Genomic DNA, 24,117 nt, shown 5'->3' on the forward strand with positions numbered 1-24,117 from the left:
AAAATTCTTTCAAGACTAAACGTCCATTTAGACAAGACGACAAACGGTGAGATGCCCATATAAATGTGTCGGAGATCAACCCCACCAACAAGCAAAATGTCACAAACGTAACAAAAGTTGGCTAACTGCTGCATACTTAGACAGTTTGTACAATGAGATAGGTTTGAAAATTTATTGATAGTAAAAGGAAGCTGAGAACACGACCTGCTTTGACTAAGAAATAAGATGGCAGAGGCATTGACAATTTGGCACAGAATTATACATTGTGATTAACTATTCCGTTCTTTTGCAGTGAGCCCGTGGAAGGAGCTCAGGATTATAGTTGTGTACTTTGTACTGTTGGAACACAAACAGAGTGGTCTTTGGTTGATAAAGACCCCAAAGATGGTCTAGATCCAGTGGATGGGACAGTAGCATGTGAGAATGACTCAATCAATGGAGAATCCGCTGATGGAATTGGTGACTCTGAAGAGGTGGAAAAGGTTTCCCAAAGCCCAACGCAAGAAGAGGGAGCGGCCATTGTACGCGCTGTGACGTCACTGAGACAGAACAAGAAGGAGCTGTAAGTGCAGTGACATGATGTTTGCATAATTATATCCAGTTAAGGGCTCACTGCCATCATGGCTTTCAGTTTTACAGGATCCGTGATTGGTATGATGGATCAGTCCGTGTTCAGATGTGGCCATGGATTTGTGGTGCAGATTCTGAACCGTTAGACTCCCTGCACCGACCAAATTCCAGCATTGCACTGGCACTTGCATGCCATTGTTATGTCTTGTGTGTCCTGCAGCCACTTGCACTTGCATGCCATTGTTATGTCTTGTGTGTCCTGCAGCCACTTGCACTGACACTTGCATGCCATTGTTATGTCTTGTGTGTCCTGCAGCCAATTGCACTGGCACTTGCATACTATTGTTATGTCTTGTGTGTCCTGCAGCCACTTGCACTGGCACTTGCATACTATTGTTATGTCTTGTGTGTCCTGCAGCCACTTGCACTGACACTTGCATACCATTGTTATGTCTTGTGTGTCCTGCAGCCACTTGCACTGGCACTTGCATACCATTGTTATGTCTTGTGTGTCCTGCAGCCAATTGCACTGACACTTGCATGCCATTGTTATGTCTTGTGTGTCCTGCAGCCAATTGCACTGGCACTTGCATACCATTGTTATGTCTTGTGTGTCCTGCAGCCAATTGCACTGGCACTTCCATGACATTATGTCTTGTGTGCCCTGCAGCCAATCGGCAGCTACTAATGGGCCACATCTTCCGCACCACCCCTGGACGTCTGAGTTTCATCCGAGGAAAGAGTGAGCGAAGTAGCCCATTAGTGGTCACTGATTAGCTGCAGTGCTCATGTGACCTAACAAGGTTACGCTAGCCCTGGGAGACCCAGTGTCGATATTGCTGGAATGATGTCGGTGCAGGTGTTTTTTTTTTTTTTTTTTTTTAAAAAAAAATAAATAAAAAATTTGGGGTACTATTGCATTTAAGATCAAGTTGTCCAAGTAGGTCGTTGTAATATCTAAACAATATTTGTTCCCTATCCACAGGATAGGTAATAAATAAATGATGCAGCTGCTGAGACCCCTGCCGATCCTGAGAGTAAGGGGCGCATAAAGTCCCCCTTTGTGAAAGATTAGCTGATGAGCATGTGCGACCATTTTTCCATTACGCATAGGTCACACATGCTTAGTAATTCTCCAGTCATTCACACAGGGGATTTTGGGACCCCCATTCTTATTCTGGATGAGGCATTACCACGTACGGTCCCTCAGAGCTGTGTAGACAGTACTGGTCGTCTGTGTTATATTTTCCAACAACTTAAATGTTGGTCTCCTAAAGCATTTTCTCACATCTCAGATAGTGGAATTATCAGAACAGTCCAGAGGTGTCCAAGTGAAGAAGAATTGAATAAGATCAGCCAAGGAGATGGGGCTGATTTCCAAGATCCATCTTTGCTGACCAGGGTGGAATAACGTGTGACTTATTACAGCTTTGTCCAGGAGTCTTATTCTAATTATGTCCGTTCATGTGGACAGAAGGTGTTTGTTTTATTCCAGCCAAAATACTCCAACGGTGAACTGTTGGCTCTTTAGTGGCTGTTTGGGATTCTTCAACCCTTTTCCTAATTTAGTTTCCCTCAAACCCACTGTATATATAAGCTGACAATCACTTGCATGGTGGTAAGTGGGCTTGCTGGTTTGTAAAAGAGAGTCCCTTCATTTTGACTATTAGCTGAAGCGAGGATTTATACCTGGATCTGGAACATTATTGAAATCTGTTCATGTGTACGGAAGGCAGTAATTGGTCTCGGGGGGGACCAAAAAAATAGGAAAAGGGTTTGTTCTTGTTTTACTGGCGCTACATAGTGAAATTGGCAAGGCTTTCTATGATTTTTTTGAAGATCTAGCCAAGTTAAAAAAGTACTGAAGTACAAGTATTTCTAGGAGAGCCAGGACACTGCTAAGTTGGACAAGCCATGGTTTGTGGAGGGCAATGCTGAAAGCTGTCATTTTCTAGTCCTGTGTCTGACACGGTGCTGAAGTAGAAGGGCAGGTATACCTGATGCCACCAGAACTTCTAGCTAAAGCCTGAGAAGATGGGTGTTAGTGGAGTTGTAGAGTTCTCCTAGTCAGAGTTTTCCTATTAGCCAATATTTGCTGGAGTTGGGAATATAATCAGGACACCAGTGGTGGTGGGAAATACAGTATATGGAACAAAGCATTGGGACACCTGCAGGAGCTTTTCTAACCTCCCATTCTAAATCCATAGACATTATTATGGAGTTTGGCCTCCCCTTGCAGCTATTACTGCTTCTGCTCTTCTGGGAAGTCTTTTTACAAGATTTTGGAGCAAGATTGTATGAAGTTTTGCCCATTCATGCAAAAAAAGTATTTGTGAGGTCAGACACTGTTGTTTTAAGGAGACAGTCGGAGTTAAGGTTGGGCTCTGTGCGGCTGATCGTGTTCTTCCACACCAAACTCCCCCAATGTTGCCTTTATGGACCTTTTACTCTGGGGCATAGCCATGGGGAACAGACACATGCCTACCCCCCAAACTCTTCCCACAAAAGTGGTGTCACTTTTCCACCGCTCAGTGTGTCTTGGACTCGGTGACTGACAGCTCAGTCATCCAATCTAGTACAGGGGCGTCCATAGCTGTTGGTATTTTGATTGACAGCTCAGCCGTCCAATCCAGATTGGGAGGTGCTGAGCTTCCTTCAGGTGTTCCCTGTTCCAAGTGATTACCCAGCTGCTTTACTAAGCTGTCAAGTCATAGCCTTCAGCTCAGTGTGGTGTGTTCTCTGTGCTCTGAATTCAGACATTTTGATCTTCTGTTGCTGGACCCTGGATTTGCCTAATGACTACCCATTTGTATTACCCCTTTTGCCTTGACGCACTCTGATCTTGGAACTCTTACTCTGGACTGTGACCTGACTACACCTTTGTCTCTTCCCTCTGTTTATGATGTACCCTGCTGGACAGACCCAGACACGTCCATCAGATGTCAGATAGAGAAATATGATCAGTCACTGCACAGAACACGTCTCCACTGCTCCACAGTCCAGTGGTGGCAGTTTACACCACTCCATCTGACACTTTGCATTGTGCTTGGTTGATGTAAGGCTTGCATGTAGCTGCTTGGCCATGGAAACTCAAGCCATGGAGATCGCGGTTCATAGTTTTTGTGATGATGTTAATACCAGAGGAACTGTGACCCCGCTCTATAACATTACAGAGTCTCAACTTTGTGGCCGAGTTGCTGAGGTTTCTTCCACTTCTCAATATATCACTCCCAGGTGATGGGGGAAGATTTAGGAGTGAAAAAATTACTTAACGGACTTGTTACCCCGGTGGCTCCTATTACAGGACCGCGCTGATATCAGTGAGGGCTTTAGAACGAGCCATTAATTTATAAATGTTCATCAATGCAGACAGCATGGCAAGGGGCTGGATTTTATATACTTATGGTAAAAGGACAGAATGGAAAAAAAATTGTATTCAGTGACTAAAACAAAGGTGTCCCAGTACTTTTGTACATGTAGCGTACCAACCTTTTACATTTTCAGGAAGTAACACAAGTCTCTGTTTCTGTAATTTCACTACAGGATTTGCTTGTCTGCGGAGAAAATTAACTAATTTCATGTATAGTGTTCAATGAGTGGAAACATTCCAGAATATTAAATAATTAAGTCTTATGTCACATTTCGTGCAGAAGTATGGAAAATGCAATTAAATGAGCCCAGTGTAGACCAGTGCCATTTGCATAATTTAATTCTGGATTTATTACTCTTTTTTTAGGTGCCCAGACAACAGTACCTCTCTGTAGACTTATTTTCCTGTCCTCATGTTCTTGGAAAGGAAGGATCATCATAAGGACTAGTGAGCCTTTCACATTTTTTTAGGAACATGTTTTGGAGATAAGACACTGGAACCTGTAGGTTGTACCCATCATGGTTGTCCAGTGCACTGATTGTGGCTATGTATACCTATAGGTGCTCCCCATGGGTTCAAAGAAACTCAAAACATTAGAGGCTAGTGCCTGATTGTTGTCTTCTTTTGGCTAGAAAATATTCTATTTCAGATCTTTATGTACATCTTTATGCTCAGTCACATGGTTGGAAAAAGCATCACTTTAAGTATGCTGGGGACTGTAGTTTCAGACACAGAAGAGGCCCCTGTGCAAGAGCAATATATGGGCCCTTGTAGTCCAATTGTTCATCATAGTGCACAATTCCACCTGCTTTAGAGCTGGTAGTGGCCCCCTTACCTTCTGGACCCCTGTTGCACCAATGATATGTCCACCCCTGGTTTCAAAACTTTAAATGCTTCAATACACAGGGAATCTGTCAGCAGATTTTTGCTATGTAATCAGGGAGCGGCATGATATTGGGGCAGAGACACCAATCCCAGCTTTGTGTGCTGTATTTGTTTTATCAGCAGGATATTATCACTAGAGGACTAGGTGTCACGTGCCATCTATTCCTCCTGCTCCTTTTAACCTCCGCCCCCACCACTGATTGACAGCTTTCTGCCTATGCACAGTGTAGTATTACGATGCTGGCATAGTACTGCTGGAACCCAGTGGCCGAAGGAGCACAAGCAGGAACAGCTAGCAGTAGTAGAAGTTCTTGGAGATAGCAAAGGAGTTGTAGGAAACAATCCATAGATAAATTAGAACAGACTGGGTAAGAATGTACAGGAGCTGGCGATTGAAGCTAAGCTAACAGCTAGACACAATACTCAAGCAATGAGTGAGAGATCCATGTGGCTTTAAGTAGGCCCAAACAGGAAACAAGATGGATTCCACCATCTTGGAAAATGGCAATTGTAGAACACAACAGCAGCCTCCAGTGGTAAGGAGTGAAACTGCAGCACAATTATTAAAGTGAACAATAGCTGCCACTAGTGGTCAAACTGTAGAAGGCAACAGAATTTCTGACATGTACACAGATTGCTGCCAATCAGTGTTTTGGCCCAATTGGTGTTTTGAACGATAATAAACATTTGTAGGTCAGTCATCAGTCGAAATGAACAATTATTTCACCAAAACAGCCGACGAACATTCATTGTGGTTAAGATTTGTTATTTTGGCAATCTTTTAGCACCATTAGAAAACCACAGTTGTGTGAGAGATGTGATAGGTTGCATGGTCTCCAAACAGTTGCCTATCTAAAGCTAGACAATCAAGCAATATACCGGAAACATTTAAGAGTGTATGGCAGTAATAAGGGCATAGTGCCAGGGCAACCTAAGGTTATATGGAAGTATTATGGGCACCATACTGGAACGACCCAAGTACGAATAGCGTCGTGGCTGCAGAGCTCACTTTGGTTTCATCACAATGTAGCAGTGGATAACAACTGAATTTTTGGAAAAATGTTTCCCTGCCCCACCCTGCAGTACTTTAGGGTTCTTAGGTACTATCTTACTGACAGGTTCACTTTAATGCCACGGGATAGGATGACAGCTTCTCATTATTGCCTACATAAACCGGTTTGTCGATCTGCAAGTTTTGTAAAAATACTTCAATTTTTGGGGCTGGCAAATGACTGAAGGCTGAGTATTAACATTCTTTATTACCTGTTGCAGAAAAAAAGGCTTGTGAGAAGTAAGAGATAATGGCTGATCACCTTTATCAGCATTTACTATTAATTTCTCCATTTTGATTTCAGTATGAGACAAAATAGTAATAAGAGAGAAGAAAATATGAAGAATATGGGACCAAATCATAATTTCATTTTTTTTTTTTTACTTAATTTGTCTCGTTGATGACTTTGCATTAAATTGGTCAGTATAAGAGATGAGGGAACCCAAATTTAAAAGTTCGAGGTTCGTTCCGGACACTTTGTGTCCATTGCTAAACTCTAAAAACAGACCTCTCCTGGAAGTATGTTTCGATGTTTGCAGTTCTGAGAGAGATATTTCCCAGCTCCAAAGTTCGAGTCCCCATGGTTTTTAATGGGGTTCGGGTACAGTTCTGGTACCCGAACCGAACTTTGGACTAAAGTTCGAGTCGAATTTCCACAGGTCCGCTCATCCCTAGTCAGAATGGCACTAGTGGATCATGACTTTTGTGCAAAATAAAAAAAAATACTCTTCACTTTTGCCTTTTTTGGGCAAAAAGTTGCGTGTTCCACTAAAATGTCATAAACATTTTCAGGCGTACATAAAATTACTCCGGCGGGAACTAGAGTGTGACGCTAGTCACTACTCATCCACAAGCCGTGCGGTTGGGTAGTCAAGAGGTCTGGGGTTAGATACTTAGAGGGATCGTCATAAACAAAGGGATAAGGCAAAGGCGTAGTGAGGTCACAGTTTGGGGTCAGAATTCTGGGAAGGTAGCGGATCAAGACAAAAGGGTTAGGCAAATGGATAGTATAGTCAAAGGCAAGGTCCAGGGTCAGGCAGCAAAGAATAAGACGCAAATCAAAAAATGACTTAAGATGTCAAAAACTAAAGAGAAAACAAGCTCAAACATATTGATGAATCAAGGCCTGAATTGTTTTTCTTCGTAGGATTACTAGACTTGGTCTCTGGGGAAGACTGATAATCCATGGTGAGCTTACGTGTAGGGAAAAATACACATTTGTTGTCTACTAACCCTTAGACTCTATCAGTGCCAAGCAGAGGTCAGAGCCACCTCACATCGGCTCAGGCAGCATCTTAATTCTGGGCTGGGACCCAAACTGGTCATGCGAAGAAAACGACTGAATAAAGCAAGTAATTGTCTACAGATGATGCTGGCTCTTTATCTTTGTATAAAACATTTTATTGAAAGTGGCCTTAATTCCAATTTCCCACACAGTAGGGGAGTCCAGACTTCTTCATATCATCCGTGAAATAGCAAAGTAGTTGACAGCAAGTGCTGAATTGCTGAGTTTTGCAAAAGTACTTTACAATGCACTTAAAAGGAATACAAAGGGCTGTAACACTAAGGGTATGTTAACATGCTGGCATAAAAGTCTATTTCTGTGCCAAAAAATCCCACCCTGACACTTGAATTTCCTCTGCGGATTTGCCGCTAGCGATTCAACAAATCAGCACAAAGATTGGCCACAGTGTGCAAAATCCACGGAAATGTCCAGCATGCTATTTTCATGGCTGATTTTTAATTTTTTCTGTTGTATGGCCACAGCCGCTCAGTATTTGGTCAGTATTTTACATCAGTATTTGTAAGCCAAAGTCAGGAGTGGAACAATCAGAGGAAAAGTATAATAGAAACACGTCACTACTAATGTATTTATCACCCACTCCTGGTTCTGTCTTACAAATACTGATGTGAAATACTGACCAAATACTGAACGTCTGAACATGGCCTTATAGAGAAGCTCATGAAAAACCCATGAAAGGAAAAAAACATACAAAAAAAAGTGTGTAAAATTGACACAGAAAATTTTTACTGGTATTTAATATTGACTTACAGCCAAAGTCTGCTCACTATGTTTTTGTTTCAAAAATTGGCAGCAAGCTACAGAAAAAAATGCAGCATGTGAAACAAACCTTTAGGGTACGTGACATCTTTCAGGGGGGTACGCTCCGAATCATGCCTGAAAAAGCGCATGGAAAACACGCGTAAAATTGTCATGTGCATTTCTACATAAAAACGACTCGCTGTTTATATTTCAGGTTTTTCAGCAGCTTTTAATCACCTCCGGTTTCAAAGGACTCAGAGTGGTTAAAAGAAGCGACGTGTCCATTCTTCTGGCACTTTCTGCTATGGAGACGCTCTGTACAATAGATGTCAGTGGGAAAGATCAAACGACTCCTGGAAAACGCCCTTTTATTTTTAGCATTTTCCTAGTGTATTTGCTTCAGAAACCACTAGAGGTTTCTTCATTGTGGAGGTTTAAAAAAAAGTGACCGGAAAGCTCCGAAAAAATGACCCAAAAACGGTTGAAAAAAACACACAAAAAAAATTGCTGGTGATGAAAAACAACAAACAAAAATTACCATAAAAGAGACCAAAAAAGATTATTAAGGGCAAAAATCACCAACGTGGTACTGAAGCATCTTTCTCTTGGAGAATACAGCAGGTTCACTCATGTGTAAAAAGTCGTAGTGTGCACATACCCTTAGTCCTCATTCAAACCGTCCATTTCTTTTCCTGATTTTCATCAGTGTTTGGTTAATGTGCCGTTTTTACCATCAGTGATTTTCTACTGACTGCTGTGGATCAGCTGTACTGGAGAAGAATTGACTTAATATTGTGAGGCTCTTGTTTTTTTACATAACTGTGATATAAATAGGGAAGAACTTCCTGCGCTTTTATTTATGGGGTATTCAGCATTTGTGGTACATCTGCGATTCATCTAAATGTGGTTGCGCTTGGTTCCCAGGAGCTGCTCCACCATTGCATGCCAGAATCTATGCCTAAATTAACACTTGAAACAACATCTGGTTTCGAATTTTCATACAGTCGTCTAGTCCGAGAATGAACTTTCCATAAAAGAGCCCCTCCATCAATACCCCCAGAAAATCGTTTGTATTTTGGCCGGTGCCAGTGTGAAAACCATTCGATGGCCAGTATGGAATAAATTGTGTTACACCAACCCAGTCAATCATTAACCAGTTATTGACGCCATTTGTAAATAACCATATAATGCGACATATACTGAACTAATTAGGACTCTCTCTTGGCCTTGATCATATTAATGGATAGTTGCCACATGCTGAGAGCTTTTCATGGAGTGTCAGTAGTGCTCAGATGCATAGAGCCCTATTACCATGTTGTTTTTTTTTGGGTTGTCTTCCATTTCTGTACATCCATTTTCGAAAATGCATTTTTTCCTGTCTCTAAACTTTTCACATATATTGTATGTATTCCCATTATGATGTGACGCGCCCCCTGGGGCCGTGGGGTACTCGGTGCCGGGCCTGTCGGTGCTGGGGATGTCACAGTGGCAGTGACCCTGTCCGTGGCCCCGTGTGGTGAAATTAAAGGGAAAGTAAAAGGGGATTAAAGTTTTTATTGAGATAATGTTTGTCACGCCGCCTGTGGTATGCGGCTATATGGAGCCGCTGCCGCTGCGGTGCAGATCCTCTGGAGCTGGTGGTGACGCAGCAGAGTTGGTTCAGCTCTCCACAGGCAGAGCTTAGCCCCAGGGCAGGATATAGTGATGTTATGAGGTAGATGTTGCTATGCTGTGTAGTGCAGGGCTGGTGATGGCGCAGCAATAATTCCAGGACACAGTGGGGTGCAGTCTTCAGATTTTACTCACAATTGTCACGCTGCTCCAGGTTACAGCTGCCAGATTATAACCACCCACGTCGTCCTGCGTTCACCAAGAAAGGGGTTCAGCAGCTCTCAGGTATTTCAGGAGTACTTAAACGGGACCCCGTTCTATGTTCCTTCCTCAGTCGTCTTCCTAGGCTGGCTCTCACCCTCCTGCCCCGCGCCTCACAATCAGTGTCCCTAGCCAGTAGCCTCGGATCTTGTCGGGCAACGTGTAGTCCCCTGGACCCTATGCGGCCACCTTTTCGGCGATGTAATTGTGGTAGTTGGCAGCTGCACCTTGAAAGTACAGCAGCCTTTGGTTATCTAGCTGAGCCTGATTCTTCTCCACTAGTTTAGGGTCCGGTCCCCTCTGCCTGATCCCTCCATGTCCTTGAAGATTCGGGTGCACGGGTGTCTTCCTGCACTCGCTGTGCCCCTGGGATCCCCTCTGTCTCTGGAGCCTTCCGTCTCCTCCTGTCCTCTTCTCCCAGTCTCTCCTCCTGGGCCTCTCAGACTAGGCCCACTCCTCTGCTCACCTGAGCGGAGCTCCTTCTGAGCTCCCACTCTCAACTGTCTGACTGAACTCAACTCCTTCTAGATGGTTCCTTTCCTTATACTCTTTCTGACAGCGCTCCCCTGATCTACTTACTCCACCCACACCCACTACATGGTTCCCCCTCTCTTGGTTCCCCGCCTTCCAACCAGGGATAGGGCTCAGCATTGTACACGTGCATCTTGCCCCGCCTGCTTGTCTGGAATGGTGTAGTGTTGGATGCAGGTGGGTGGGTGCTGGGTAGTACTCCCTCCTTACCTGAGAGTGGGGTACCACACCTCTGGGTGAGATGCAGTACCTCTGTGGCGACTGAACCCGCAGGTGCGCCACAGATGCACTTGTATTTCTACACGGTGGCTATATTCCTTGAATTCGGCATCATCTTTCAACAAGATAAAGCTTGTATAGAGTCTCTCAATCCCAGTCCCTGCCATCATGAACCATACACCGATGAGCAATGACATGTAACCACCTGCCTAATATTGTGTAAGTTCACTTTGTGCCATCAGAACAGCTCTGACCTGTTGCTTGGACTCCGGAGTTTTATCTGAAGGTATCCTGTGGTATCTGCCACCTTTCACGATTCCACCGCTCAGTGTGTCTTGGACGTAGTGATTGACAGCTCAGTCGTCCAATCTAGTGCAAGGGCATGCTAAGCTGTTGGTATTTTGAGTGACAGCTTGGCCGTCCAATCTGGGACTGGGAGGTGCTGAGCTTCCTTCAGGTGTTCCCTGTTCCAGTGGATTACCCAGCTACTTAACTAAGCTGTCTATCCCAGATAGCTGCCCGTCATAGCTTTCAGCTCAGTGTGATGTGTCGTCTGTGCTTTGTGCTCGAAATTCAGACATTATGATCTTCCGTTGCCAGACACGGGATTTGCCTATTGACTACCTGTTTGTATTACCCCTTTTGCCTTGATGCATTCTGACTCTGGACTGTACATTGGCTACACCGTTTGCCTTACCCATTTGTATATGATGAACCCTCTTGGTATCTGACCCCAGACCTCTTGACTACTCAAGCCTCACGACTTGTCCGTGAGTAGTGACACAGCATCACACCACCAAGTTATTAAAAGCAGATCCTTTTAGTGTCCTGTAAGTTATGAGTTGGAGCCTCCATGGTGTAGACATGTTTTCCCAACCCATCCCACAGATACTTAAACTGGTCTATGAAGTTTAGAAAATTTAGGGGACATGTCATCATGTTCCTCAAGCCATTTCTGTTCAATTCAGCACATTACCTGGACAACTACATGATTTGAAAGATGTGATTTGTAAGACCATGCCACTTCCTTCCTTGATCCAGTTTTGATGCTCACATCATGAGGTACCATCCGGTAGATGTGGTGTCGAGGGAGTTGTGGCTCACTAGCTGATAAGTCAATCTATACTTCTGCTATATCTCTTGAGTAAGTGCCATCGAGCTTGACAGACAAGGCTTTCCCAATGTCATTGAACTGGGATGGATAGGGACAAGTCAGTTTTTTTTTTTTTTTACAAGAAATTAATGTAGCTCAACCACTCCTGGTGTCACGGATCAAGGCTATAAACATGCAAAGTAGAGCAATTATTAATAAAGGACTTCTTATTCATTAAGAAAATTCCATAAAAACAGCCACCATAAAAAAAGTGCACACTACATGTCAGGCTCACCTGGTGAGGTGGATCCTCTAAGTCACAGGTCCCGGTGGGCTCATTAACCCCAGGCATTGGTGCAGGAAGACACATGGGAAGCAGGCCTGTGGAGTCGGTAAGACAAACCTCCGACTCAGACTCCTCAATTCCCATGACACCGACTCCAACTCTGACTCCGACTCCCTCATACACGGCTCATGTTTAAGTGATAAATTTACTGTAGCACAGATTCATCTCAGCTAAAAGTTTAGACCCTTAGATCAGGAATAGGACAGACATTTATAGGACATTTCATAACTTTCCCAAATTCTTATGAAAAAATACTCCCCACAAACTGCATTGAACTACTGTACCCAATTTATTATATATTTTAGGAGTCGGAGTTGGTCCATGTTATATCGACTCAGACTCCACCAAAATGGACTCCGACTCCGACTCCACAGCCCTGAAGGGAAGGGAGGACTTGGCACCTTCCGGAATCTCAGGAGCAGCAGGAAGGATAAATGGAACCCAACAGGGATGTAAGCAAGTTTAAGCACAGTGTGCACAGAAGGTGGAGCACACCAAACATAGCGGTCTAGAGTCTCAATCCCAAGACACAGGTGTGTGTATCAATGGGCTTTAAATAGATCTAGAGAGATGATGTCATGGTTCCACGCCGGGCAACCTTCAAAACCTGACATGGGGCACAACAGCGGGCAGTGGACCCAGGAGGGAGCGGAGCCCAGGATACCTGGGACAGGTCTGTAACACTACAAATTCATGGTGAATGGAGAACACTCTCTCTTATCAGGGCATTTTGGATGGTAATCCTTACTCATGACATAGACTATAGTGCAGCACAAGGTGAATAAATACCCTCACCGCATCATAAACACCTCCCACTAACATTTGATGACTAATGTAAATAGCAAATCCATTAAAAAAAAACAAAAAAATATATATGTATACCAACTTATAGAAAAAAAATGCAAATAAATGTTTGGACTATTGAAACTCTGCAACAATTAATCAATAATGTAAGATCAAATTGGTTATATAATTCAACCCTGCTGGGACAGAAGCATTTAGCATAAAAATCCAATATGCTTCATGTTTTAGGAGAGCACGCTATAAGTCTCCCCACCTAGTCGAATTATTAAGCATTTTGATTCCATGAAATAAAAAAGATAAAACATCCCTAATATGATTAAACAAAAAAAAAACAAATAATGCAAAATTGCTCTGGACTTGCCTAGTCACCTCCGTGCGACCCCATAAAATAAAAATGGTGAATACTCTCCTTCCATTGCTGCGCAGTACTTGCTCTGTTGGTACTGCTATTCTCGGTGGCTCATGTGATCTGTAGCGCAGTACTTGCACTGTCGGTACTGCTATTCTCGGTGGCTCATGTGATCTGTTGCACAGTACTTGCATTGTCGGTACTGCTATTCTCGGTGGCTCATGTGATCTGTGGCGCAGTACTTGCACTGTCGGTACTGCTATTCTCGGTGGCTCATGTGATCTGCTGCGCAGTACTTGCACTGACGGTACTGCTATTCTCGGTGGCTCATGTGATCTGTTGCACAGTACTTGCATTGTCGGTACTGCTATTCTCGGTGGCTCATGTGATCTGTTGCACAGTACTTGCATTGTCGGTACTGCTATTCTCGGTGGCTCATGTGATCTGCTGCGCAGTACTTGCATTGTCGGTACTGCTATTCTCGGTGGCTCATGTGATCTGTTGCGCAGTACTTGTATTGTCGGTACTGCTATTCTCGGTGGCTCATGTGATCTGTTGCGCAGTACTTGTGTTGTCGGTACTGCTATTCTCGGTGGCTCATGTGATCTGCTGCGCAGTACTTGCGTTGTCGGTACTGCTATTCTTGGTGGCTCATGTGATCTGCTGCGCAGTACTTGCGTTGTCGGTACTGCTATTCTCGGTGGCTCATGTGATCTGTTGCGCAGTACTTGTATTGTCGGTACTGCTATTCTCGGTGGCTCATGTGATCTGTTGCGCAGTACTTGTGTTGTCGGTACTGCTATTCTCGGTGGCTCATGTGATCTGCTGCGCAGTACTTGCGTTGTCGGTACTGCTATTCTCGGTGGCTCATGTGATCTGCTGCGCAGTACTTGCGTTGTCGGTACTGCTATTCTCGGTGGCTCATGTGATCTGTTGCGCAGTACTTGCGTTGTCGGTACTGCTATTCTCGGTGGCTCATGTGATCTGTTGCGCAGTACTTGTGTTGTCGGTACTGCTATTCTCGGTGGCTCATGTGATCTGTTGCGCAGTACTTGCGTTGTCGGTACTGCTATTCTCGGTGGCTCATGTGATCTGCTGCGCAGTACTTGCATTGTCGGTACTGCTATTCTCGGTGGCTCGTGATCTGTTGCGCAGTACTTGCGTTGTCTTACTGCTATTCTCGGTGGCTCATGTGATCTGTAGCGCAGTACTTGCATTGTCGGTACTGCTATTCTCGGTGGCTCATGTGATCTGTTGCGCAGTACTTGCGTTGTCGGTACTGCTATTCTCGGTGGCTCATGTGATCTGTTGCGCAGTACTTGCGTTGTCGTACTACTATTCTCAGTGGCTCATGTGATCTGTTGCGCAGTACTTGCGTTGTCGTACTACTATTCTCAGTGGCTCATGTGATCTGCTGCGCAGTACTTGCACTGTCGTACTGCTATTCTCAGTGGCTCATGTGATCTGCTGCGCAGTACTTGCACTGTCGGTACTGCTATTCTCGGTGGCTCATGTGATCTGTGGCGCAGTACTTGCTCTGTTGGTACTGCTATTCTCGGTGGCTCATGTGATCTGTAGCGCAGTACTTGCATTGTCAGTACTGCTATTCTCAGTGGCTCATGTGATCTGCTGCGCAGTACTTGCACTGTCGGTACTGCTATTCTCGTCATGTGATCTGTGGCGCAGTACTTGCTCTGTTGGTACTGCTATTCTCGGTGGCTCATGTGATCTGTTGCACAGTACTTGCATTGTCGGTACTGCTATTCTCGGTGGCTCATGTGATCTGTGGCGCAGTACTTGCTCTGCTGGTACTGCTATTCTCGGTGGCTCATGTGATCTGCTGCGCAGTACTTGCACTGTCGGTACTGCTATTCTCGGTGGCTCATGTGATCTGTGGCGCAGTACTTGCTCTGTTGGTACTGCTATTCTCGGTGGCTCATGTGATCTGTTGCACAGTACTTGCATTGTCGGTACTGCTATTCTCGGTGGCTCATGTGATCTGTAGCGCAGTACTTGCACTGTCGGTACTGCTATTCTCAGTGGCTCATGTGATCTGTGGCGCAGTACTTGCTCTGTTGGTACTGCTATTCTTGGTGGCTCATGTGATCTGTAGCGCAGTACTTGCATTGTCAGTACTGCTATTCTCGGTGGCTCATGTGATCTGTGGCGCAGTACTTGCTCTGTTGGTACTGCTATTCTCGGTGGCTCATGTGATCTGCTGCGCAGTACTTGCACTGTCGGTACTGCTATTCTCGGTGGCTCATGTGATCTGTGGCGCAGTACTTGCTCTGTTGGTACTGCTATTCTCGGTGGCTCATGTGATCTGTTGCACAGTACTTGCATTGTCGGTACTGCTATTCTCGGTGGCTCATGTGATCTGTGGCGCAGTACTTGCTCTGTTGGTACTGCTATTCTCGGTGGCTCATGTGATCTGTAGCGCAGTACTTGCATTGTCAGTACTGCTATTCTCGGTGGCTCATGTGATCTGTAGCGCAGTACTTGCACTGTCGGTACTGCTATTCTCGGTGGCTCATGTGATCTGTGGCGCAGTACTTGCTCTGTTGGTACTGCTATTCTCGGTGGCTCATGTGATCTGTTGCACAGTACTTGCATTGTCGGTACTGCTATTCTCGGTGGCTCATGTGATCTGTAGCGCAGTACTTGCACTGTCGGTACTGCTATTCTCGGTGGCTCATGTGATCTGTGGCGCAGTACTTGCTCTGTTGGTACTGCTATTCTCGGTGGCTCATGTGATCTGTTGCACAGTACTTGCATTGTCGGTACTGCTATTCTCGGTGGCTCATGTGATCTGTAGCGCAGTACTTGCACTGTCGGTACTGCTATTCTTGGTGGCTCATGTGATCTGTAGCGCAGTACTTGCATTGTCAGTACTGCTATTCTCGGTGGCTCATGTGATCTGTTGTGCATTGTGACCACTGCGGCGAATTAACAACTAATGCAGGCGATCAGCGGACAATACTTTTAAAAGGATTATATCATCAGACAATTACACATTTTGTCACATGGGTGCTCTGGATTTTTATTTTTATTAGTATTCTAATTATGGGGAGCTCTAGAGGCATATTTTATTGCACACCGTAACCATAAAATCACAGACTAAACACTGTAGGACATAATAAAACAATTGTCCTTTTATTAGGAGGAGTTTCTCATGGCACAGCTGAACAATAGTGTTCTGTGGTGCAAGAATAGTTTGAATATTTCTAAATGTTAACTTCATTTTTGCTGATTTGTCACTTAGAGTTTTCTATGGACCGTTTCTTCTCTGTTACTTGTGGAATGTGTATAAACTAATGGAAAGGAAGAAAAGTCACGGTTTTCCAAACCTCCACCCAGATTACAGTACTCCTTCCTAGAGACCATTTAAAAAAAATGAAAGCTTAATCCTGATTAATTGATTTGGGCAACGCCTCCACATTCCCCTCGCACTAGCGTTGGTAAATGTCCCCATACTACATTGATAGTCAGCTATCCACCATCTTGTAGTTTTGATATTGGCATTGTGACTATTCTAGGCTCTTACTTCCTAATATTTCAGAAAATTCACATGTACATTAGCAGTCGGACCCTTTCTTTTGTATTGAAGCATCTAATGAGCGTGTGCAAAGGTCATTGTGTAGGGAGGGGGAGCTGTGACTTCGCCTATTGTGGATCCTGTGTTATCAGCTATGTATAGGTGTTGCTTGTCATTGTAATCTTACCTGTGATGATAAGGAGCCTGCTGAAAACTCTTCTGTAAAAAAAAAAAACAGGAAGTATTAGTCTAAAATAGCCCTAGTGGCCAGTGTGAAAATAGCAAGATTTATTTTTTTTTTTTTTTACAAATTGTAATATGAAAGAAAAAACAATGATAATTTTTGATATATATTTTTAAGAACTTTCTTTCCATTGGGCTCAGATTAAAGCGGTTATCTTACAATTGTTTTAGTATAAGAGATTATTACACCACTATTTGGCTCTACAAGCATGAATTTACTAATATTCCGTTAGACTATGAGCAGATTTCTGCCCATAATGAGTGCCAATGTACCTTATAACCATTCGATTGCTTCTCATTTGAAGGTCCTTTCAAATGTACCGATACAATGTGTATGAGAGTGAATGATAGGTAATATTATTTTTCAGTGTCCATAAAGTTTGCAAATGGTTCCCGCGTAGGTTAGGGTCACACGACCGTTTTCTCCACTTTTGAGAAACTGTCCGATTATTCTGATCAGAATTTGATTAGACCGGCATCAGTTTTTCTCAGACATGAGGACGCATGTCTTCCGAGTGCAGTTCGATTTTTTTTATTCTTAGACTTGCATTGCCGATTTTGATCCGACATTTGGATCAAAATTAGACGTCTGTTTTTATTTCCCCTCGGTCCAAGGATGAAAATCGGACATGTGCGCAGTCCCATAGAATATCCTAGCTGGCTTTCACAGATGGCACTAGTATGAGAAAATCCGTCGTGTCCACATGTCCTTACACTGAGATATTGGATCTGACAACAATTACGATTTAGGCCACATTTTCTCATTTGTAGGCTGATCACTGCCATGTTTATACGCTCACTTGGCTGATATCACTGTTCAACAAGGTTTTTGTTTCCTGCATGAAATTGGATGAACCTTATCGGAATTGTCATGTTGAGTTCAGAAATAACTTCAGAATTGCTCTATCACGTAAGATTTTTGAGACCAATGCAATTATATGTATGCATTGAATACTGTCAAATTTGTAGTGGCATGTGATATTCCGAATGCAAAAGTCAGCAACAGCGATCAAGTTTACAGATGTTTTGCCATTGATTTTCGTTTATAATCATTGTCCGATGATTCACGGACAAGATTCCAACAGTAGTCACCCAGCATCGAGGGACTCCACCTCCCCTGGTACCGTTTCTCCATCTGGGAAATGTCTTGATGAAACCTTTCACCATGTTCATCACTTACAGCGCCGAGGTTTGGTGGGAAGAAGTCAATGTGTGAATGAAGGAAATGTATTTTAAGTGACCTGTTACACTTCATTGACTTGTAAGCCTGAAGAAGACTTTCATCCTGTTTAGTATAGTTTGGCTCCTTGTAGTTGCCTAGAAAGTTGAAAACGACATTCTTGAAGGCCGACCATGCGACATGTTCTGCACCATGCAGAAGACCATCAAAGTTACTATCCTTTATTAGCTCTCGGATTTGTGGGCCAATGAAAACACCCTCTTTTATTTTGGCATCACTGATGTGTGGAAACTTCTGTCGCAAGTAAGGAAAGGCTTCAGTTTGCTTGTTCATTGCTTTGACAAAGTTCTTCATTAATCCCAGTTTGATGTGCCAAGGCGGAATGAATATCATCTTTTCATCTACCAATGGTTCGTGTTTAACTTTCTTCTGCCCTAGAATCAATTTATTGCGTAGTGGCCAGTCCTTTCTGATATAATGCGAATCTCTTGCACGACTGCCCCATTCGCAAAGGAAACAACAGCGCTTAGTGTATCCCAGCTGTAAACCTAATAAAATTGCCACTACCTTGAGATCACCACATATATTCCATTTGTACCTTGAGTATTGAATGTGATTGAGCAGAAGCTGCATATTCTCATAGGTCTCCTTCATATGAATGGCATGTCCGATAGGTATCGAAGGGTAGACATTGCCATTGTGTAGCAAGACAGCCTTCAAACTTAAGACCGATGATTCAATGAACAGTCGCCATTCCCTTGGGTCATGGTCAACTCCAAGGACAGAAAACAATCCAGTAATATCACTGCAAAAAAGTGAGACTGTCAGCTTGACTGAAATGTTTGGTCAAATGTTCATGACGACTGCGAAATAATGAAATGTTTGTACCTGGTTGCAACAGATTCCACCCTTGCAACCTTGATCCAAGAAGTTCTGCGTGACTCTCTGATAAACCCAAATCTCTGACCAGATCGTTGAGTCTTGCTTGAGATATTAAACATGGAGCAGTTGATATTGATGGTTCGAATTCTGAATCAGCAGCAGCTTCCATCTCTAATGAATCAATCGTCATTTCATCATCATCTTCTATTGTCCACACCGGTGGTGGTTTTGGAACTGGCAGACTTTCATCATGCGCCACTGGTCTAATTGCAGAAGCAAGGTTGGGATATTCAATAGACCTCCTGTTCTGTTCTTAGAAGAAAAACCGGATACATTCGTCATGCAGAAGTAACAATCAGTTATATGGTCCTTCTGCTCCCTCCAGATCATTGGAATGGCAAACGGCATCAATGGTCGCACACCCTTCAGCCAAGACCTCAAACTCGTAGCGCAAGAAGAGCAGCATATATGAGGAGCTCATGCGCTGTCTTGGTCACCAATTTTGCATCCAAAATATCACTCATACACCTTCTTAACAACTGCAGTTATACTCCTTTTCTGGAAATAGCTGCTATTATATAATGCTACATGGAAATAGACCAAAGTCTGACAGTTGTGTCTGGGCATGCCTGAGAGTGCACAACTAATGCAATGCATGATTGGACAGGGCTTAAGTGCTGTATATTATAATAAAGAGAGTACATATTATGAATTTCATTGGTTATTTCTACCAAAAAATACACTTCTGAAATAATTAAGTTTAATATTTTGATTACAGAAAATGATCAAGCCGCCATGCAGCAAAGGGTTGCTCACAGTTCAGTCATACATCAATACTAGGTGGTTTTCACATGTCTGATATTCATGGTCCAAGTACAGACCGAGATGCACAGATTGGTCACTGGTCATCTATATGGCTATGAAAATGTTGCGTTTGGGTCAGGAGACCCACAACCGGTTTGCACATTGCAGTCCATACTTAGACCTTGAATGTTGGATGTGTGACGTCGCTCTTAATATGTGGATAGAAATATAACAGGATGAAATCTAACCATAACGTGTGTATTTTTGTAGGTTACGCAGAAACAGTTCTTCTGATAAACTGGTCCGAGATGCAAAAGAGAGGAGTAAGAAACTTGATAGGAAAGTTCTCTCGACTTCGAATCTTTTCAGTGGTAAGAATATAACAGAGATGGTAAATGGAAATATATGCCTTGGAGGACTTCTGGTACAATAGTGGTGTCTACGGCCGGCAATAAAGTGTTTTGCTTTGGTAAACCAACCGAAAAATATCAAAATGTTTATAGATCACAATCTTAACCCCTTTAAAGCCCATGACGTACTAATACGCGTCTGTGCCCTGGGCTTTAAGAGCCTGACCCGTATTAGTACGTCATGGCGATCGCGCGCGCACACAGGCTGTGCGGGCGCGATCGCCGCCGGGTGTCAGCTGATTGTCACAGCTGACACCCGATACTATGTGTAGGGAGCGGTCCTGCACCGCTCCCAGCACATTAACCCCCGCGATGCTGCGATCGAAGTCGATCGCAGCATTGCGGAGGCAAGGGGAGGTGATCGCCGATACTCACCTCCTCTTCCGGCTTCCAGCAATGTCTGCTGCGGCTTCCTGGGTGTTGCCATGACGACCCGATGTCGTCATGACAACATCCGGGTCACCAGACAGCAGGAAGATTGTTTGGACATGCGCAGTGCATCTCCAAACAATCTTCTCCCTGTCCAGCGCTGACAACCTGCATGGCACAGGGATGGTGCTGCATTCCTGTGCCTTGCATGCGATCAGAGAAAAAAAAGTGAAAGTCCCATAGTGGGACAAAGTAATAAAGTAAAAAAAAAGTGTCTGAAAGTGGAAAAAAAAAAATTGTAAAAATATTTAAAAAAAAAAAAAAAAATCCACTAAAAATAAAAATATAATGTACCCATCAATAAATATTATTATGAAAAAAAACCAAACAAACAATAAAAGTACACATATTTGGTATCGCCGCGTCCGTAACGACCTGACCTAGAAAACTGTTCCACTAGTTAACCCCTTCAGTGAACACGGTAAAAAAAAATAAAAAAACAAAGCAAAAAACAATGCTTTATCATCATACCGCCCCAAAAAAATGGAATAACACGCGATCAAAAAAACGAATATAAATAAAAATGGTACCGCTGAAAACGTCATCTCATCCCGCAAAAAACAAGCCGCCAGACAGCTCCATCATGCAAAAAATCAAAAAGTTAGAGCTCTGAGAATAAAGCGATGCAAAAAAATAATTTTTTCTATAAAATAGCTTTTACTGTGTAAAAGCGCCAAAACACAGAAAAACTATATAAATGTGGTACCGCTGTAAACATACTGACCCAAAGAATAAAGCTGCCTTATCAATTTTACCACACCCGGAGCAGAATAAAAAAATGTAAAAAACCACAATTCCTGAATTGTTGGTTTTTGTTTATTCTGCCTCCCAAAAATAGGAATAGAAATCGATCAAAAAAATGTCACATGCCTGAAAATGGCACCAATAACCACGTCAACTCATCCCGCAAAAAAGAAGCCATTACATGACTGTCGGCCAAAATATGGCGATGCAAAAACTAGATTTTACAAAATATGTGTCTTTTAGTGTGTGACAGCTGTCAATCATAAAAACCCGATATGATTCTGGTATCGCTGTAATCGCACCGACCCGAAGAATAAAGTAATCTCATCACTTATACCGCATGAGGAACGGTGTAAAAAATAAACGCTAGGGCTGGGGTTGGGGTTATGCTAATGTTAGGGTTGGGGTTGTTTTTTTTTTTCCAATGTAAAAAAAAAATAAAAAAAAAAAAATGATGATATGGCAACTAGTGTTGAGCGCAAGTGCTCGCTACTTGAGTTTGCATCGGGTGCTCGGGTATGCACTGAGTATCGCGGGTGCTCAAGTCTCCGCCCCATATGCTTCGCGGCCAAAAAAACCTCGCGGGGATTGCCTGCCATGCACGAGCGATCCCCGCATGTTTTTTTGGGGGTGTCTAATAACCGTGAAACATGCGGGCGGGGACTCGAGCATTTCACTTGAGCACCCGTGATACATGGTGCATACCTGAGTACCCGATGCAAACTCAAGTAGCGAGCACTTGCGCTCAAGAGTAATGACAACTTATTCAATATGATGACCTAATGTTATCAAATTCTGTGTCGTACCTCTGGGTTCAAAATGTTCGCTATACCCCTTAATAAAATCCTTGAGGGGTATAGTTTCCAAAATGGGGTCACTTGTGGGGGAGCTCCACTGTTTAGGCACATCAGGGGCTCTCCATACGCAACATGGTGTCCGCTAACAATTTGAGCCGATTTTCCATTCAATTTGTTAGCGGACACCATGTTGCGTTTGGAGAGCCCCTGATGTGCCTAAACAGTGGAGCTCCCCCACAAGTGACCCCATTTTGGAAACTAGACCCCCCAAGGCACCTATCTAGATGCATAGTGAGAACTTGGAACCCCTAGGTGCTTCACAAATTGATTCGTAAAAATGAAAAGTATTTTTTTTCCACTTTTTCATTTTTACGAATCAATTTGTGAAGCACCTGAGGGTTCCAAGTGCTCACTATGCATCTAGATAGGTGCCTTGGGGGGTCTAGTTTCCAAAATGGGGTCACTTGTGGGGGGTTTCCACTGTTTAGGCACATCAGGGGCTCTCCAAATGCGACATGGCGTCCGCTAATTATTCAAGCAAATTTTACAATCAAAAAGTCAAATGGCGCTCCTTCCCTTCCGAGCCCTGCCGTGCGCCCAAACAGTGGTTTTTCCCCACATATGGGGTATCTGCGTGCCCAGGGGAAATTGCACAACAAATTTTGGGGTCCATTTTTTCCTGTTACCCCTGCGAAATTAAAAAATATTGGGTCTAAAGTAACATTTTTGTGAAAAAAGTTAAATGTTCATTTTTTTCTTCCACATTCCAAAAATTCCTGTGAAGCACCTGAAGTGTTAATAAAGTTCTTGAATGTGGTTTTGAGCACCTTGAGGGGTGCAGTTTTTAGAATGGTGTCACTTTTGGGTATTTTCTGTCATAAAGACCTCTCAAAGTGACTTCAAATGTGATGTGGTCCCTAAAAAAATGGTTTTGTAAATTTTGTTGGAAAAATGAGAAATTGCTGGTCAACTTTTAACCCTTATAGCTCCCTAACAAAAAAAAATTTTGGTTCCAAAATTGTGCTGATGTAAAGTAGACATGTGGGAAATGTTATTTATTAACTCTTTTGTGTGACATATCTCTCTGATTTAAGGGCATAAAAATTCAAATTTTGAAAATTGCAAAATTTTCTAAATTTTCGCCAAATTTCCGTTTTTTTCACAAATAAACGCAAGTGATATTGAAGAAATTTTACCACAATCATGAAGTACAATATGTCACGAAAAAATAAACTCAGAATCAGGGGGATCCGTTGAAGCGTTCCAGAGTAATTACCTCATAAAGTGACAGTGGTCAGAATTGTAAAAATTGGCCTGGTCATTAACGTGCAAACCACCCTGGGTTGTGAAGGGGTTAAAGTCCTTTATTGGATTATTGTCAGCAGTAAGTTGCAGCCTCTTTAGCTGTCGTTGGTGTCTTGTTCATATCCTCCGCAGACATTACTAAATAATGTTTGGTGAGAAAATATCACATTTTAATGGTCAGGAATAGCATAGAAATATCATGGCAAGTGTATATTTATTGCCCTGTACTGATTCTGAAGCACTTTTTTTGATATGTCACATAAATATCTTTCAGGTCCCCCTTCGTCAAAACGGGGAAATTACAACATAGGTGAGTGTTAACTTTTCAAAGTGCTATCGTTTGCCTCATCTTTAAATGGGTTGGTTGTCTCGTTATATAATATTGATGGTTTATCCTTAGGATAATTTATCAACTTTATCAATAGTGGCACCCCCACTGATCAGCTGTTAGAAGCTCTGGTACACATTGAATGGAGCTGCAATTTTTTGTGTGGCAGCCGCTGCTGGGTACTGCAGATCAGCTCCTATTCTGTTGATTACCAATACTGTATATCACTATTCAAGAGAGGGGCTGTGTCATTATTATTCCTATTTTTTTTCTGATTGACTTTTGCATAGTAGAAGTTTGAGTTATAGTGTGTGTGTGTGTGTGTG

The 24,117-nt window shown here is 43.2% G+C and overlaps 1 protein-coding gene across 1 annotated transcript in view; it reads left to right on the forward strand.

The window, feature by feature from the left end:
- The window catches only part of EML3 (EMAP like 3), a 70,066-nt gene that overhangs the window by 18,467 nt on the left and 27,482 nt on the right, over nucleotides 1–24,117 (forward strand). Inside the window, exons 4-6 of the mRNA XM_073658474.1 lie at nucleotides 293–562; nucleotides 20,049–20,149; nucleotides 23,738–23,773. Of these exons, the coding sequence (XP_073514575.1) occupies nucleotides 293–562; nucleotides 20,049–20,149; nucleotides 23,738–23,773 (407 nt within the window). The remainder of the gene's footprint in view (nucleotides 1–292; nucleotides 563–20,048; nucleotides 20,150–23,737; nucleotides 23,774–24,117) is intronic.

The sequence above is a fragment of the Phyllobates terribilis genome, unplaced genomic scaffold, assembly GCF_046119375.1.
Source record: "Phyllobates terribilis strain yellow unplaced genomic scaffold, ASM4611937v1 Scaffold_13__5_contigs__length_258822181, whole genome shotgun sequence".
Lineage (NCBI taxonomy): Eukaryota > Metazoa > Chordata > Amphibia > Anura > Dendrobatidae > Phyllobates > Phyllobates terribilis.